The 17,799-nt window shown below is 45.3% G+C and overlaps 1 protein-coding gene across 1 annotated transcript; it reads left to right on the forward strand.

The window, feature by feature from the left end:
- The first annotated feature begins 8,870 nt into the window (after positions 1–8,870).
- LOC125516855 (protein ALTERED PHOSPHATE STARVATION RESPONSE 1-like) lies at positions 8,871–17,427 on the forward strand. Its single transcript, XM_048682149.1, has 4 exons — positions 8,871–10,195; positions 13,144–13,319; positions 15,196–15,419; positions 16,463–17,427. Exons 1-4 carry the CDS (start codon positions 9,010–9,012, stop codon positions 17,256–17,258), a joined length of 2,382 nt encoding a protein of 793 aa, XP_048538106.1. The 5' UTR covers positions 8,871–9,009; the 3' UTR covers positions 17,259–17,427.
- Positions 17,428–17,799: the final 372 nt, after the last annotated feature.

Raw genomic sequence — 17,799 nt, forward strand, 5'->3', positions numbered from 1 at the left:
GATGATCGGACATGGTTTAGTTGATATGGATCACGTGATCATTTAGATGACTAGAGGGATGTCTATCTAAGTGGGAGTTCTTAAGTAATATGATTAACTGAACTTCAAATTATCATGAACTTAGTCCTGATAGTATTTGCAAATTATGTTGTAGATCAATAGCTCACGTTATAGCTCCCCGTTTATTTTTTTGATATGTTCCTAGAGAAAATAAGTTGAAAGATGATAGTAGCAATGACGAGGATTGGATCCGTGATCTGAGGATTATCCTCATTGCTGCATAGAAGAATTATGTGCTTGATGCACCACTAGGTGACAGAACTATTGCAGGAGCAAATGCAGACGTTATGAATGTTTGATAAGCTTGGTATGATGACTACTTGATAGTTTAGTGCATCATGCTTTACGGCTTAGAACCGGGACTTCAAAAATGTCTTGAAACACCATGGAGCATATGAGATGTTCCAAGAGTTGAAATTGGTATTTCAGACTCATGCCCGAGTCGAGTGGTATGAGACCTCTGACAAGTATTTTTTGCCTAAAAGATGGAGGAGAATAGCTCAACCAGTGAGCATGTGCTCAGAATGTCTGAGTTCTACAATCGCTTGAATCAAGTGGGAGTTAATCTTCCAGATAAGATAGTGATTGACAGAGTTCTCTAGTCACTATCACCAAGTTACTGGGACTTCGTGATGAACTATAATATGCAAGGGATGACGAAAACAATTCCCCGAGCTCTTCGCGATGCTGAAATCGGTGAAGGTAGAAATCAAGGAAAGCATCAAGTGTTGATGGTTGACAAGACCACTAGTTTCAAGTAAAAGGGCAAGGGAAAGAAAGAGAACTTCAAGAAGAATGACAAGCAAGTTGCCACTCCCATGAAGAAGCCCAAAGTTAGACCCAAGCCTGAAACTGAGTGCTTCTACTGCAAAGGAAATGGTCACTGGAAGTGGAACTGCCTTAAATACTTGGCGGATAAGAGGGATGGCAAAGTGAACAAAAGTGTATATGATATACATGTTATTGATGTGTACTTTACTAGTATTCATAGTAGCCCCGGGGTATTTGATACTGGTTCAGTTGCTATGATGAGTAACTTGAAACAGGAGTTATAAAATGAACATAGACTAGTTAAGGGCGAGGTGACGATGTGTGTTGGAAGTGATTCCAAGGTTGATAAGATCACCATCGCACATTCCCTTTACCTTTGGGATTAGTGTTGAACCTAAAATGGATGTTATTTGGTGTTTGTGTTGAGCATAATATGATTGGATCATGTTTATTGCAATACGGTTATTCATTTAAGTCAAAGAATAATTATTATTTTGTTTACATGAATAAAACCTTCTGTGGTCATACACCCAAGGTGAATGGTTTATTGAATCTTGATCGTAGTGATACACATATTCATAATATTGATGCCAAAAGATGCAAAGTAGATAATGATAGTGCAACATACTAGTGGCACTGCCGTTTAGGTCATATTGGTGTAAAGCGCATGAAGAAACTCCATGCGGATGGACTTTTGGAATCACTTGATTATGAATCATTTGATGCTTGCGAACCATGCCTCATGGGCAAGATGACTAAGACTCCGTTCTCCGGAACAATGGAGCGAGCCACTGACTTATTGGAAATAATACATACCGATATATGCGGTCCGATGAGTGTTGAGGCTCGCGGCGGGTATCGTTATTTTCTGACCTTCATAGATGATTTGAGAAGATATGGGTATATCTACTTAATGAAACACAAGTCTGAAACATTTGCAAAGTTCAAAGAATTTCAGAGTGAAGTTGAGAATCATCGTAACAAGAAAATAAAGTTTCTACGATCTGATCGCGGAGGCGAATATTTGAGTTACGAGTTTGGCATGTGGAATAGTTTCTCAACTCACGCCACCTAGAACACCACAACGTAATGGTGTGTTTGAACGTCGTAACCGTACTTTATTAGATATGGTGCGATCTATGATGTCTCTTACCGATTTACCACTATCATTTTGGGGTTATGCATTAGAGACAGTTGCATTCACGTTAAATAGGGCACCATCTAAAAATCCGTTGAGACTACACTGTATGAACTGTGGTTTAGCAAGAAACCTAAGCTGTCGTTTCTTCAAGTTTGGGGTTATGATGCTTATGTGAAAAAGTTTCAGCCTGATAAGCTCAAACCCAAATCGGAGAAGTGCGTCTTCATAGGATACCCAAAAGAAACTGTTGGGTACACCTTCTATCACAGATCCGAAGGCAAGATCTTTGTTTCTAAGAGTGGATCCTTTCTAGAGAAGGAGTTTCTCTCGAAAGAAGTGAGTGGGAGGAAAGTATAACTTGATGAGGTAAGTGTACCTTCTCCCAAATTGGAAAGTAGTTCATCACAGAAATCAGTTCTAGTGATGCCTACACCAATTAGTGAGGAAGTTAATGATGATAATCACGAAACTTCAGATCAAGTTACTACCAAACCTCGTAGGTCAACCAGAGTACGTTCCGCACCAGAGTGGTACGGTAATCCTGTTCTGGAAGTCATGTCACTAGACCATGACGAACCTACGAACTATGAGGAAGCGATGATGAGCCCATATTCCGCGGAATGGCTTAAGGCCATGAAAGCTGAGATGGGATCCATGTATGAGAACAAAGTATGGACTTTGATTGACTTGCCCAATGATCGGTGAGCCATTCAGAATAAATGGATCTTCAAGAGGAAGACGGACGCTGATAGTAGCGTTACTATCTACAAAGCTCGAATTGTCACAAAAGGTTTTCGACAAGTTCAAGGTTTTGACTACAATGAGATTTTCTCACTCGTATCGATGCTTAAAAGTCTGTCCGAATCATGTTAGCAGTTGCCGCATTTTATGAAATCTGGCAAATGGATATCAAAACTACATTTCTTAATGGATTTATTAAAGAAGAGTTGTATATGATGCAACCAAAAGGTTTTGTCAATCCTAAAGATGCTAACAAAGTGTGCAAGCTCCAGCGATCCATCTATGGACTGGTGCAAGCATCTAGGAGTTGGAATATACACTTTGATGAGTTGATCAAAGCATATAGTTTTATACAGACTTGCGGTGAAGCCTGTATCTACAAGAAAGTGAGTGGGAGCACTACAGCCTTTCTGATAAGTATATGTGAATAACATATTGTTGATCAGAAATGATGTAGAATTTTCTAGAAAGCATAAAGGAGTGTTTGAAAGGAGTTTTTCAAAGAAAGACCTCGATAAAGTTGCTTACATATTGAGCATCAAGATCTATAGATATAGATCAAGACGCTTGATAAGTTCTTTTCAATGAGTACATAAGTTGACAAGATTTTGAAGGAGTTCAAAATGGATCAGTCAAAGAAGGAGTTCTTGCCTGTGTTGCAAGGTGTGAAGTTGAGTAAAGACTCAAAACCCGACCACGGCAAAAAATAGAAAGAGAATGAAAAGTCATTCCCTATGCCTCAGTCATAGGTTCTATAAAGTATGCTATGCTGTGTACCAGACCTATTGTATACCTTAGCATGATTTTGGCAAGGGAGTACAATAGTGATCTAGGAGTAGATCACTGGACAACGGTCAAAATTATCCTTAGAGGATTAAGGAAATATTTCTCGGTTATGGAGGTGATAAAAGAGTTCGTCGTAAAGAGTTACATCGATGCAAGCTTTTGACACTGATCTAGATGACTCTAAGTCTCGATCTAGATACATATTGAAAATGGGATCAATTAGCTAGAGTAGCTTCATGCAGAGTATTGTAGACATAGAAATTTGCAAAATACATACGGATCTGAATGTTGCAGACCCGTAGACTAAACTTCTCTCACAAGCAAAACATGATCACTCTTTGGGTGTCAATCACATAGCGATGTGAACTAGATTATTGGCTCTAGTAAACCCTTTGGGTATTAGTCACATGAAGATGTGAACTAATCACATAAAGATGTGAACTATTGGTGTGTAATCACATGACGATGTGAACTAGATTATTGACTCTAGTGCAAGTGGGAGACTGAGGGAAATATGCCCTAGCGGTAATAATAAAGTTGTTATTTATATTTCCTTATATCATGATAAATGTTTATTATTCATGCTAGAATTGTATTAACCGGAAACTTAGTACATGTGTGAATACATAGACAAACAGAGTGTCCCTAGTATGCCTCTACTTGACTAGCTCGTTAATCAAAGATGGTTAAGTTTCCTAGCCATGGACATGTGTTGTCATTTGATGAACGGGATCACATCATTAGAGAACGATGTGATGGACAAGACCCATCTGTATGATCGTTTAGTTTATTGCTATTGCTTTCTTCATGACTTATACATGTTCCTATGACTATGAGATTATGCAACTCCCAAATACTGGAGGAACACTTTGTGTGTTATCAAACGTTACAACGTAACTGGGTGATTATAAAGATGCTCTACAGGTGTCTCCGATGGTGTTTGTTGAGTTGGCATAGATCGAGATTAGGATTTGTCACTCCATGTATCGGAGAGGTATCTCTGGGCCCTCTCGGTAATACACATCACTATGAGCCTTGCAAGCAATGTGACTAATGGGTTAGTCACGTGATGATGCATTACAGAACGAGTAAAGAGACTTGCTGGTAACGAGATTGAACTAGGTATGATGATACCGACAATCGAATCTCGGGCAAGTAACATACCGATGACAAAGGGAACAACTTATGTTGTTATGCGGTTTGACCGATAAAGATCTTCGTAGAATATGTAGGAACTAATATGAGCATCCAGGTTCCGCTATTGGTTATTGACCGGAGATGTGTCTCGGTCATGTCTACATATATAGTTCTCGAATCCGTAGGGTCCGCACGCTTAACGTTCGATGACGATATGTATTATGAGTTATGTGATTTGATGTACCGAAGGTTGTTCGGAGTCCCGGATGAGATCACGGACATGACGAGGAGTCTCGAAATGGTTGAGACATAAAGATTCATATATTGTAAGGTTACATTCGGACACCGGAATGGTCCGGGTCGTTTCGGAGTACCGGGGGTTACCGGAACCCCCTCTGGGAAGTTATTGGGCCTTATGGGCCTAGTGGTGGAAGAGAGGAGGCAGGCCAAGAGGTGGCGCGCACCTCCCTAGCCCAAACCGAATTGGACTAGGGCTAGGGGGCCGGCCCCCCTTTCCTTCTCTTCTTCCTCTCCTTCCTTCGTCTCCTACTTGGACTAGGAAAGGGGGAAACCTACTCCTACTAGGAGTAGGAATCCCCCCTTGGGCGCACCCCTTGAGGCCGGCCCTCCTCCCCCCCTCCTTTATATACGGGGAGGGGGGCACCCATAGACACACAAGTTGATCTTTAGCCGTGTGCGGTGCCCCCCTCCACAGTTTTCCATCTCGGTCATATTGTCGTAGTGCTTAGGCGAAGCCCTACGTCGGTAACTTCATCATCACTGTCAACACGCCGCCGTGCTGATGCAACTCACCCTCGGCCTCAACTGGATCAAGAGTACGAGGGACGTCACCGAGCTGAACGTGTGCAAATCGCGGAGGTGCCGTGCGTTCGGTACTTGATCGGTTGGATCACGAAGACGTTTGACTACATCAACCGCGTTACTAAACGCTTCCGCTTTCAGTCTACGAGGGTACATGGACACTCTCTACCCGCTCAATGATATGCATCTCCTAGATAGATCTTGCGTGATCGTAGGAATTTTTTTGAAATACTGTGTTCCCCAACAGTCCGCTCCAGCCAGCACTTGCTCCAAAATGAAGGGAGAACGACACCGAAGGCGCCATCATCATCCAATCCGGTAGACCCCGATCTAGGGTTCCCTCGAAACATCCCAATCGAGTTGACGTGACCTGCAACAACGATGCCTCGAGAAGGAAACAACGTTAGAGACACCGCCATTGTTCGCCAAGATCGCAGTCAGGCGCGGTTTTCACCGGAGTCCGTGTCGTCCTATCTTGCGGTTGGCTGGAATCGCGCAGAGCTTCGCCATGAAGATGTATGTCGCCGCCGATACTCTGACGGAGATCCTCCATGCCCTCACTAGAGCCCTCATCGCGCCGCCGACCATCCACGTGAAGAATCGATGACGGATCTGGGTGGCATCCAGATCCGCGGCTGCCGCCATGCCCACCATCACCAGCGTCACCAACCATGGGGGTGTCGGTTGCCGTCGCACGACCAGGGAGCCGCTCTAGCTAGCGTATGATGTTGACCGCGAGTAGTATTTAGGAGCGTGACGATACCGACCATGGAATTAGGGTTCAGTTGCAATCAAAGCAATCACGAACACAACTCCAAAGAAATTTGGCCGCGACCCATTGAAATAGGATGTGGTTGGTGTCTTGTGGCACCACAAAGAGTGCAACAGCCATTGCCCGGACTATGACATTTTTAAAGGTTGATAGACGAAGGCAAACGGTCAAGGGCGCCTGCCAAAGGAAGATACAAACTCTAGGAGGAATCCAAGAGGCCCAAAGAGGCCCGACGAACCTAACCTTAGCCCACATACCAGTTTTGCGTAAGTACGCCGTAAATTTGCCCGATGGCTCCAACACCCAGATGATCGAGTACTAGTTTGAGGAGAGGGAAACTTGTTGTAAGGATGCATGAAAAGAATCGAAAGCACTTTGTTCCTCGGGCGAAAGTGATCAAAGAAAACCCACTAGCGACCCTTGTAGCAAAAACCTTGCATACCATAGCCTAAGGATGAGCCACAATGTCAAACAAGCTCGAATATAATATGGAAAGAGGTTTGTTCGCATTCCACCCAGAGAGTCAAAAATGGTGTCCTTACCATCTCCGATAGAGAATTTCACGCCCAGGTTGAAAATTGCTTTACATTTTTGGATCCCATTCCAAATTTGCAAGCCCTTGTTACCAAATGGATTTGGAAAATCTCCCAAAAGGAGGACGCCATGCCACAAAGCATTGTCTATGAGTAGAAGAAAGATATGCCTCATGAACTTCCATGACTTTATCCAATGTAGTCGCAGATGCCATGCCATCACAAAGCTCTGTCCACACACAATGATACACATGCTAAGAAAGAAGCAAGTTCAAGTTGAGACAGTCATAGTTTCTTATAATTAAATGAGTCAAACCCGTCTCAACTCACTCGGTCCATGACATATTGATGAAATGCATCGACGAAATGCAGGAGCTTCTGGTATACTATTAAGTGTTGTTTAAAATTATGCGTCATGCTGCCTCTGCCCTGCCAAAGGAAAAGGGTTGATACATCAGAGTGAAGCTCACGCGTCGGCAAGATATAGCAGATCCAACTATCCAACACTAAACACTACTGGGATTGCAAAAATTAAGTAGAACGAGATGATTTGATGCCAGCTTACCTTCCACATCCACTTTCGGGTTTCATCCAGACCAAACTTTGGCGTTTGCACGCTTGACTATCAGTAAGAATCACATGACCTGGTCCAACAAAATGACAAATGTCATGTAAGTATAACTTTAGGATAGACATGTTTATTCGTACATTTAGAAAGTCGTTCTTGTATAGTACCCACTGGATGAAGTTTTTTTTTTTCAAACACGTGCTTTGAATAAACTTTAGAACTCTTGATGCGAGTGTACTATCTTCTTGCAAAGGTAAGATCTCCTCTGAAGGGCGACAAGGTTATAGGCTTCTGGCTAATGAGAAAACATGAAGAACAAAAAGGATACTTGAGAAGCAACTCGGAGAATTGCACAAGGAAGAGAGTTGGAAATGCATAAAATTCCTCAAGGTCCTTCTATCACACTTTTGGCGAACATATTCCAAATCATCAAACCGAGAATCAAACTTAAAATCAGCTCCACCTCTTCTCTGGAAAAAGATCGTGTAGGAAGATCGGCGATCGCCATATATAGCTCTCCGCATGCTATCATCATTCAGTGGAGGAAGGTCAAAAGTTTTAGAGACATTCAAATCACTCAAAGAAATTGGATTCCTCAGCATGGCTGGATTTTGATAGCAATATGGCTTCTACTGCATTGGAAGATGCATCTTGCAGTTGCAGGTATCCATGAACAAATATTGGATCCTTTGTAGTAACAGCATCTCCGCGGTCGTACAGGGTTCCTCAGATCGTTGGGCGTGCTGCTGAGCGCCACAGACCAGCTACGCTCAAGGACTCCAAGGAAAGTGGCGCGCGAGGACTGCCGCCACCACAGTAGTGTCCGCTGGTCGTCGACGGCCACCCACCGTCCCACGCATTCAGTTTGCCGGCCGCGCTGTCCGTCCCGGCGAGCCGTTGGAGTTGTTGGACCGTCCCGACCCTCCCCCGCTCTCTCCTCCTCTCTTCAAAATCAAAGACAAAAGAGCGTCCCTAAAAAAAAAGACAAAAGAGCGAGCGAAACTTCACACGTGCCCCCCGACGTGTGGGGTCAGGAAGGTACGCGCCCCACGTGGTACCCCGCAGAAGCCAGGCAGGGAGAGAGAGGGAGGGAGCCCCAAACCCCAACGTCTCGAGTCTCTCCCATGAGTGACGCGCCGGCCCCACCCTGGGACAGACAGCGCCCCGAAAAGCAGCGGAACAAACGAAAAGTTAGAAAAGCAGGTGACTCGGCGCGGTGAAAAAAGCCCGCCCCATCCCCCGAAGTTTCCAGGTATTCGCGTTTCACCTTACCGCCTATGGCCAGGCCGGGCCGCGCCCCATGCCGGAGAGGACAAACGCAAACGCGGCACGCGCGGGGCAGGGCCAGGGCCAGGCCGCCACTGACAACGGTCCACAGCCCCCATGAGGGGATGAGGCCATCCATCCCCCGTCCGTGTCCACCAACCCACTGACGTGCGGGTCAGGGGTCAAGCGTGGATCGGCGTGTCAGCGGGCCGGTGGTGGTGGACCGGACGTTAAACCCCCACCCCCACCGGCACCGAGCCCCTCGCCCCCCGCTCGCTGCCGCGCCTCGGGCCGGGCACCAACACCGCAACCAACAAACTACACCAGTATTCCTAGATCCACTCGCCCTGCCGCGCCTGCCTGCTGCTGGCAATGCGGTGAGGAGTGAGGAGTGGAGACCGGGGACGACGAGATGGGGTGCGCGCAGTCGCGGATCGAGAACGAGGAGGCGGTGGCGCGATGCAAGGAGCGCCGCCAGTACATGAAGGCGGCCGTGGCGGCGCGCAACGCCTTCGCCGCCGCGCACTCCGCCTACGCCTTCTCGCTGCGGGACACGGGCGCCGCGCTCTCCGAGTTCGCGCACGGGGAGGGGGTGCCGCCGCCGCCGCCCCCGGCCGCCGCGGAGCCGTCCAAGGCCGCCAGCCTCTCGGCCGGCGGGACCGGCCCGGCCGCCCCGGGGGCCGCGGCCGCGACTTCCGCGGACGCGGCGGTGGAGGAGGCAATGCCGCCGCCGCCGCCCCTCGACTCGCTGCCCCCGCCACCGCCGCCGCTGCCGGAGTTCTCGCCCTCCCCGGCGAAGATCCACCGCTCCATGAGCATGCCCATGGCGCCCAAGGCCGTCGCGAGGGGGAGGGGCCCCGCCATGCTCCACAGCGACTCCATTAGGGAGGAGGACGATGAGGCGGACATGGAGGAGGAGGAAGACGAGGAGGACGATGCCCGTCTCGATGACCGCCGCCGGAGGCTGCGCCATCGCCAGCAGGTGCCGCCCGTCTCGCCGCCGCCTCCGGAGACGCCGGTGACCCCCCAGCCACCACCGCCGCCTCCCCCTCCCCCGCCCCCGCCCCCGATTGACCCCAAGACCGGGGTTGACACGTGGGATTACTTCTTCTCCATGGAAGAGGGAATGGCGTCTATTGCCACCGAGGACGAGGAGATCGTCCCGGAGCCGGAGGACGAGAAGTACGTTCCTGCCTCGCCACCGCGTCCTCCGTCCTCGCCCCCTCCCCAAGCGGTTGTGCCGCCACGGGAGGAGTATGAGGAGGAGCCGCGCACACCGGAGATGGTCACACCGCCTCCGTCGCTTCCGCCAAAGGCTCCTGGACAGTCCAAGAAGAAGAAGGGCAAGGGCAAGGGGAAGGGGAAGAATAAGTCTGCGCACCACCAGCACACTGAGTCCGCGCCGCCGGTCACGGTGGTCGGCGGCTGGGGGAAGGCGGGGAAGGTTGTCCCCGCCGAGGTGCCACGCGTAGACCTGCTGCAGGTGCTTGCGGAGATCGACGACAGGTTCTTGAAGGCGTCGGAGAGCGCCGGGGAGGTTTCCAAGGCGCTGGAGGCGAACAGGATGCACTACCATTCCAATTTCGCCGACACTAGAGGTCAGTAGCTTGATTCTCCTCCCTAGTTGCAATGTTGGATGTTTTAGACTAAAGTGGTTGGCTTTGTCCTGCTTGTTGTTTGATCTTATTTTGTGATGGCGATGGTGATGTGATGGATTCTTTGATGGTGAGAGAGGTCCAAAACAGGTGCTGGTTGTGGGGTTGCTAGAGAAGTGGAATGAGCTGCCCTTGTCCACTCGCCGATGCACGGGATGTTTTTGTAACTGCTACCAAGCTATGGGTATAAGTGTTCATTTTGAACTGCTGAAAGTGGTTCTCGGGTACAATTATTGGTTTGCATGGCATGATTGTTTGTTTTGACTATAAGTCTATAAGTGAACGGATATATATCTATAGAACGTTGCTACGCATATACGACGACTGACGTACAATTTTGGTACGGCACCCCAAATCACACCGTTAGATTAGCAATCACAGCTGGATCGTACAACAAAAAGTGTCGTACGTGAAACACTTGTATCTTTATAAATCGTGCTTATCTGTCTCCAATGCACCCATTGGATGGCATTCTAATTTATGGGAATTAGCATCTAAATGGCATTCTAGGATATAACCTGTTCAATTTAAAATTTGAAGTGTCATGAATATAAATGTTACATTTTTTTGTTAGCATCCGAGGTGTATATTACGGAAAATGTGCTGACAATAAAAAATGGTATATGGCCAAGTGAAGAACCGCTAGAAATTTACAACAGAGGAGCCAACGATAGTGATGTATGGGATCTGAAACTTTTGCTTGTCCAATGCTCAGGGAAGTCTTGTCTTTGTCTTGTCTTCATCTTACTTCAGTTCATATCCAGTAGATCAGTACCATGTATATTTGAAATAATGAATGAGGTGAAAAATTGCGGATTCATTATGGTGGAAGAATCATGATAGTATGGCATGAACCATAAAAGTAGAAGTAGGAACAGAGTTATCTAGTTTTATGTTTAACACCTCAAATTTATATGGACTTATTATTTTAATCGAGGATGGTAAAAATTTATTACACATCTTGTTAGCAAATTAGCAGGCAATCATTCAGAATGAAGGACTATTGGTTTGAATTTGACTTATTATGTTAATGTTGCATATTTTCCTTATATATCAAGTTAGGCCCCCATGTTTGATAGGCACCTGTATGTTTGCCCTCTATTAGGTTCAAAGAGTTCGGCAGACGGTATTGTTTCTCTAGTTCATGGAACACAAAATTTAGGTATACAAAATTTTGCAGATATTGATATTTTTTCCTAAAAACTTGGTCAAACATGCACAAGCTTAACTTTTGAAAAAACCAATACACCTTATATTTTGGAATGGAGAGAGTATTATCTCACCAATTCCGCCTTCTGTTACATTAGAAGCACAACATTGGTTCATGTTAGTTCTTATTTCCCCCTTTACTTACATCAGCGAGTATGTTAGAGATCATAAGCTAACTGTTACTTATTGTATGTTTTGTTGTAAGAGGATGTCTCTGTGTAAGTGTTCATCCATTCCCAGTGCCAAGTGCCAACTATATATGTAAACAAACATGAAAATTCTTAAAAGAGCTAGAGATTGTGGATACATTAGCTGGATGCTCATATGTTGCTAAGATAAAAACAAATCATATGGGTTAGCCTTTTCTTGTGTGCTCAACAGCAGCCCGATCCGTGCCCTTGCTGCCACACTCAACCAGACTTGCTGTCTTGACATATAAATTGTGTCCCAGTGGACTGTGTCGGACTTACTCCGAGAGCGATAAGCAGAATTGGTCTGGTTGTCTGCTGCTGTCTGCAGTCTTGTACGATGGTGGTGATTGGTGGAAAGTGAGGCTGTGGAAGGGACATGGGGATCCACGTAAAATAATTCGTGAGGGATGCTGACCTTAGAATAAAGACTAGTTGAAGTTAATCGATTGGTTGAAGATGTGGTTTTTGATCTGCTTCGAGGAGAGACATTAAGTACTCTCCAGACGAGTTCACCAAAATTTTGAATGTAATTTGACTAAAGCAAGAAGAACAAAGAGGAAAAAGAACCAAAATATAGCACCACTGTCGCCAGACTAGACTAGATGGCAGTGTTATGTGTAAGTTTCAAAATAATACTGTTCTTATGGTTAGTTTCATGGGCCATGCACTCATTTCTGTAACATGCTGATTAATTTCTTTTACGTGCAAGTGATGAGACTAGTTAAGCCACTTCAATGGCATGCACAGAATTTTGTCAGTTCATTAGTAATTGTTCGAGAAAACGTAAAGAGACATTTGCGTTTCTTTCCATTGAAAGGCAGAGTTTGAGTTACAACCCTCCTAAGAGGGACAACAGGTTATCAAAAGACAGTGAACTAATGTACATCCCAGGTTTGTGGTATGGTGTCACTAAGTCTTGAGGTGCCCTGCTTTGGCCCAGAGCGCTGCCGCTTCCCTCCTTGATCATCGCCACGAGGGTGCTGACAGATGGTTGGGCGCTCTCGAAGACACAAGCATTGTGGTGCTTCCAGATCATCCATGGAGGAGAGCAATCGAAGCAAGGCCTTTGCGCATGGGCAGTGGGATGCTCTGATTAGCCGCTTGCCACCAGTCCAGGAGGGAGGAGCCGTGGTCGGGGGGTGCACACGGCATACACAGCCAGGCCAGGACCTGCCAAACCTGCCTAGAGAAGCAACACAATAGCAGGTGGTTCATCGTCTCTGGGCACTGGCAGCAAACGATGCAAGAAGCATGGTGTTGGAGCCCATGGCATGCCAGGCGGTCGGCGGTGCAGCACCTGTTCATTAGTAATAACATTAATAGCCTCGTCAAGTCTTGGCACGTCATGTGCTTTTAGGTTACTTTGGCCATTAGAAGTCATTTTATTGTGACATAGTTTTTCTTCAATATCTTGTCTGCACTTTTGTAAGGAGGTGTGTAAAATAACTGTTTCTTCAACTTTGTTCTAATCAAGATTACTATATTTGACAGGGCATATCGATCATTCTGCTAGAGTTATGAAAATAATAACATGGAATAGATCCTTCAGAAGCATGCAAAATGGTGATGATGGGAAGGATGAATTTGAAAATGATGAAGAGGAGACTCTGGCAACTGTCATAGACAAAATTTTAGCCTGGGAGAAAAAGCTGTATGACGAAGTGAAGGTGACATTCTTTTGATTATTACTAATTTGAACTTTTATGTTCTAAAGTAGTTTTGAATTAAGTTTATGATGATTTACTGAAACAACCATATCTGCCTTCTTCCTGAAATACAAAAGAATTGAAGAGATAAAAATTCTATAACCTTATACATCAAATAATAGTATCTATCAATCCGCATCAACCACATGCAGAATTCTGTCTGGTTACGTCCCCAAAAGTATACGGTAAATTTTCTTGAAGGAAGATATTCTTATTTTGACGCTCTTTATTATGGTAGAAAATGAAGATATTAGGTGGCAGTGTGCTGATTTTTTTTCGTGATCTTCACATGCCAAGTTACTGAGTACAAACATATGTACATGGATCACCGGCCATGTTATCATATACTGATAGGGCTTTAAAACTTTTTTGCACGTGTATTGAGTCATCAAGAAACTTGTTGATATGATGATCAAGTTACCCAGTTATTGTACTCGTAACCCATAGGGCGTTAAAGCAACTGTAGAATTTTCTCTCAGGATAAATGAATCTACATGCAAGTGCGCATGTATTTACTAAAAATTTGTACATCATTCCGAGCATGGTATTCAAGTTCACATTAGAATCGCTGGTTCTCAATGGCTTTATCACATTTGCTACATGATAGTTTTAATAATAAATTGTGCATAGTGCCATGCAGAAGGAGAAATCACCTTGTGTCACGGGTTCAGAACTGCTCACATAACACAAAATCGGGCTAAAAGATATTGCACTGGCACCATGCCCTGTGACACTGCATATGTGTTTCCACTCTTCACCAATGGGTGGCATATGCCTCACATATCATATATTTATTCTACCTGCTCCCACTGACATGGTGGTTGTGACAGCACTGACCATACTGCATCTCTTCCATTGTCCATCCCCTCCCCCCATGCTGTGTCATGCCATGTGTTTGACCATCCCAAATTCCCCAAATTTTGACCTTCCCCTGTTTCTTTCCCATGAGAGGTGGTGGTAGAGCTCGAAGCCATTTCCAAGACGTGGCCCCTCCAAATAAGACACCATATCTGTGTTTGTTGTCAATGAATAAGATGTGTGCGGACGAAGCAGATATCCAAAACCTGGACATGGCCATTTTGTGGATGGAGAACTGTGTTTTCTATAGTGCAACTGGTCATTTCACCAGATCATTCTGTTAATGCCTCTGTACGGTCGCTAGCTTCCAAGTTTGAGGCCCACCCCACCAGTAAGAGAGGTTTTTGATAATGAATCAATGAGAGGAGGGTAGAAGACAAGCCCTAACAGTGGAGCCAGATTCCCATTTCAAATATCTGTGGGACCCTCATGCAGGTTCTGTTAGGGACAACACAGTAAAATAGGGCCTGATGCAATGTGCAATATTTCAGGTTCAATCAGGTGTTCTAAGTCCTGGTGTAATGGAACAGACATGGTGTTCTGCCTAGTCCATAGTGTTACGTGGATTTTTATTTTTTTGCTGCAATGGTTATTTTGTTAGGACATGCCTATATTTCTTGAAACATATTGTCGTGATAAGCCGAGTATTTTTTTTGTAGCAACTGTACTTGATTACAACATGGAGCAGGCGAAGTTGATGGATATGCCTAGTCTTTTCTGTCATTGATGCTCATTTTTGTTTGAACTAGCATAGAAGCACCTCACTACTGTGGTAGTTAGTGTACATGTTTTAAGACAATAAAGGTGTCAATACCCAGCAGTTGGTATGTGCTGTGAGAAATCTTTTCTGAATGAAAACAAGCCTGAACTGCGAAGTCAGCTAAAGATCAATAGCATACTGCAGCAATTCATGTTGTCCGTTTCGTTCCCAATTTTACCTGGTACCCTCTAATACAGCTTATATGTCTGAATTGCACAGGCTGGTGAGATTATGAAGCTTGAGTATCAGCGGAAGGTTGCTTTGTTAAATAGACAAAAGAGAAATAATGCTGCTGTTGAGGTTCTGGAGAAAACTAAAGCTGCTGTAACCCATTTGCATACAAGATACATAGTTGATATGCAATCAATGGATTCAACTGTCTCAGAGATTCAGCATCTCCGTGATAATCAACTTTATCCAAAACTGCTGGATCTTGCTGATAGGTAATTTAGATGCATAATGGTTTTTTTTTTTGTCGTGCATCAGATTGCTACTGCCTTTCTCATTAACTCGCTCTTAGATTTAATTCATTTCTGGTCAGTGTGCATGATGGGACGAGGACATACATGTAGAAAACGCCGGAGTAGCATTAACGTAGTTACGGATATGTTTTGAAATATTATCATTAAAGCATGTAATAGTTATTTTTCGTTACTTGTATGGCAAAAATGAAATTATATTCATAAAATTCGATTTGTTATTATTAGGCTGCCGTTTGTGTGCATCTCGCTTTTCCTTTTGTATGATATTATACTTTTGTCATGGGCATGTGGCTTTGGATTTATAGGCAATGCAAAGTAGCAAATTTAACTAAAACATGTTCACATTATTGTTATTAAAATATGTAATCGTTTCCTTGGTTTTCCGTATGGTGAAAGATACCTACATTTGTCAGACCAATTTGGTAGACAGTTTGCGTGCATTATGTTCCTAAATGATTCAATTACTCTGCCTGCATCTGAAGCACATGATGAACCAATGGCTACAAGCCTACATTAGTAACTCATCAGGCCCGTACTGGCTGTTGCCTCTCCCCATTAACCTCTTGTTTTACCTTCCATCTGCCAGTGACACACCCATGCATCCCAGTTCACCTAGTGACCTTTTCCTGGATCAGTTTCTTTAGAGACATGACACATGCAAGTGTTGTGTAATACTAATGTGCTGTAAACTGGTTGGACTCCTTTATCATGGTAGGACTTGTTCGACCCACATAAATCTGAATGGTTTATATTGCCTTTGTCTATAAGATGAACAGATTAGATTTACTTTTCTCTAGTATTCATGGTGGCTCGAAAGGAGCCACTAGTTAGTATATATTGATAGCCTTTTCCAGTTCAGTAGCTAGAGTCAGTTAAGTATAATTGAGCTTTGGCCAGTGCATCAACAATATTTTCCAATTTAGCATGGTTATAATATTGTTCATCACAAGTCAAATAACATGACTGCTAAACTTTACAAGCTTCATTTGGTGCTCTCTTTTCAGGCTGGCAAAAATGTGGGAAGATATGCACATGCATCATGCGAACCAGCTGAAAACTGTGTTGGATCTCAAGTCAGTTGACATTTCTGATTCCAGCATCGAAACAAGTGCGCATCACCACAGCCACACGCGTCAGCTGCATGATATTGTAGACAAGTGGAACACAAACTTTAGTGATCTCATGAGCTATCAGAAGGAGTACATAAATGCTCTCTACAGCTGGTTGAAATTGAACCTTATACCTATAGAGAGCAGCTTAAAGGAGAAAGTAGCATCGCCACCAAGGGTGCAGCAACCTCCTGTGAAGGCTCTCCTCCAAGCATGGAATGAGCAACTAGCCAAGCTGCCCGATGACCTTGCCAGGCATGCCATCGTTAGCTTCCGGGCGGTCCTGGAAACCATACTAGGTGTTCAAGACGAGGAGTTGAAGAAAAAGGAGGCCTGTGAACAAATCCACAAGGAATACGTGCGCAAGGCTCGGGCGTTTGAGGAGTGGTATCACAAACATGGACAGCGCAGGACATTTGATGACCCGGAGAGCGGTGAGGGGACAAGCCAGAAGGATGCAATCTCGGAGAAGAGATTCGCCGTGGAAAGCTTGAAAAGCAAGCTGGATAGCGAGGTCGAGGCCCATAACAAGCTGTCGAAGCAAGTTCGGGAGAAATCCCTTTCGATCCTGAGGGCGCACCTGCCGGAGCTGTTCCGTGCCCTGACCGACTTCTCCCATGCTACTGCCGAAATGCACTCGAAGCTGAGACTGAATGCACTCATGCAGGATCAAGGTAGTGGTAACAACTAGATGAAGAACATGTACAGGAGTTGTTAGGGTGCTAGCTAAAACCCCCGCCAGAATGTTGTAATGCTTGTATTGTCTGCCTAGCCTTTTTTGCGGTATGTGTAGTAGTATGTCTTGAGATGTGGACAGTTAGGCATTGTAGCCGTTTTGTTATTCATTTGGATCCTCGTGGAGTAGATCAGAAGGGCATCGCCTGGGAGTTGTTTCATTTGCTGAACAAAACCAAGAGTGGCAGAGGGCCGGCGGGAAGACACGTCCGGCAGCGCGTCGACTGAACAAAACCAAGAGTGGCAGAGGGCCGGCGGGAAGACACGTCCGGCAGCTCGTCGACGCGGCGCATGCACCACTATCCGTATGTAGTGTACTACAAGGTCGGAGCGAAACCCGGGGCTCCCAAATCCTTCCGTTGCTGCGGCGGCAGACGGAGGAGAAACGGTGGCCCCCCTGATCGCCTCGCCTCTTGTTTAGTCTTGTGGAGAAAGGGGAAAGCAGAGTCTCGCGTACGAAGCACAATGGATCCTCAACATGCGAGGAGTTGACATTG

The sequence above is a fragment of the Triticum urartu genome, chromosome 1 (assembly GCF_003073215.2).
Source record: "Triticum urartu cultivar G1812 chromosome 1, Tu2.1, whole genome shotgun sequence".
NCBI classification, from domain to species: domain Eukaryota; kingdom Viridiplantae; phylum Streptophyta; class Magnoliopsida; order Poales; family Poaceae; genus Triticum; species Triticum urartu.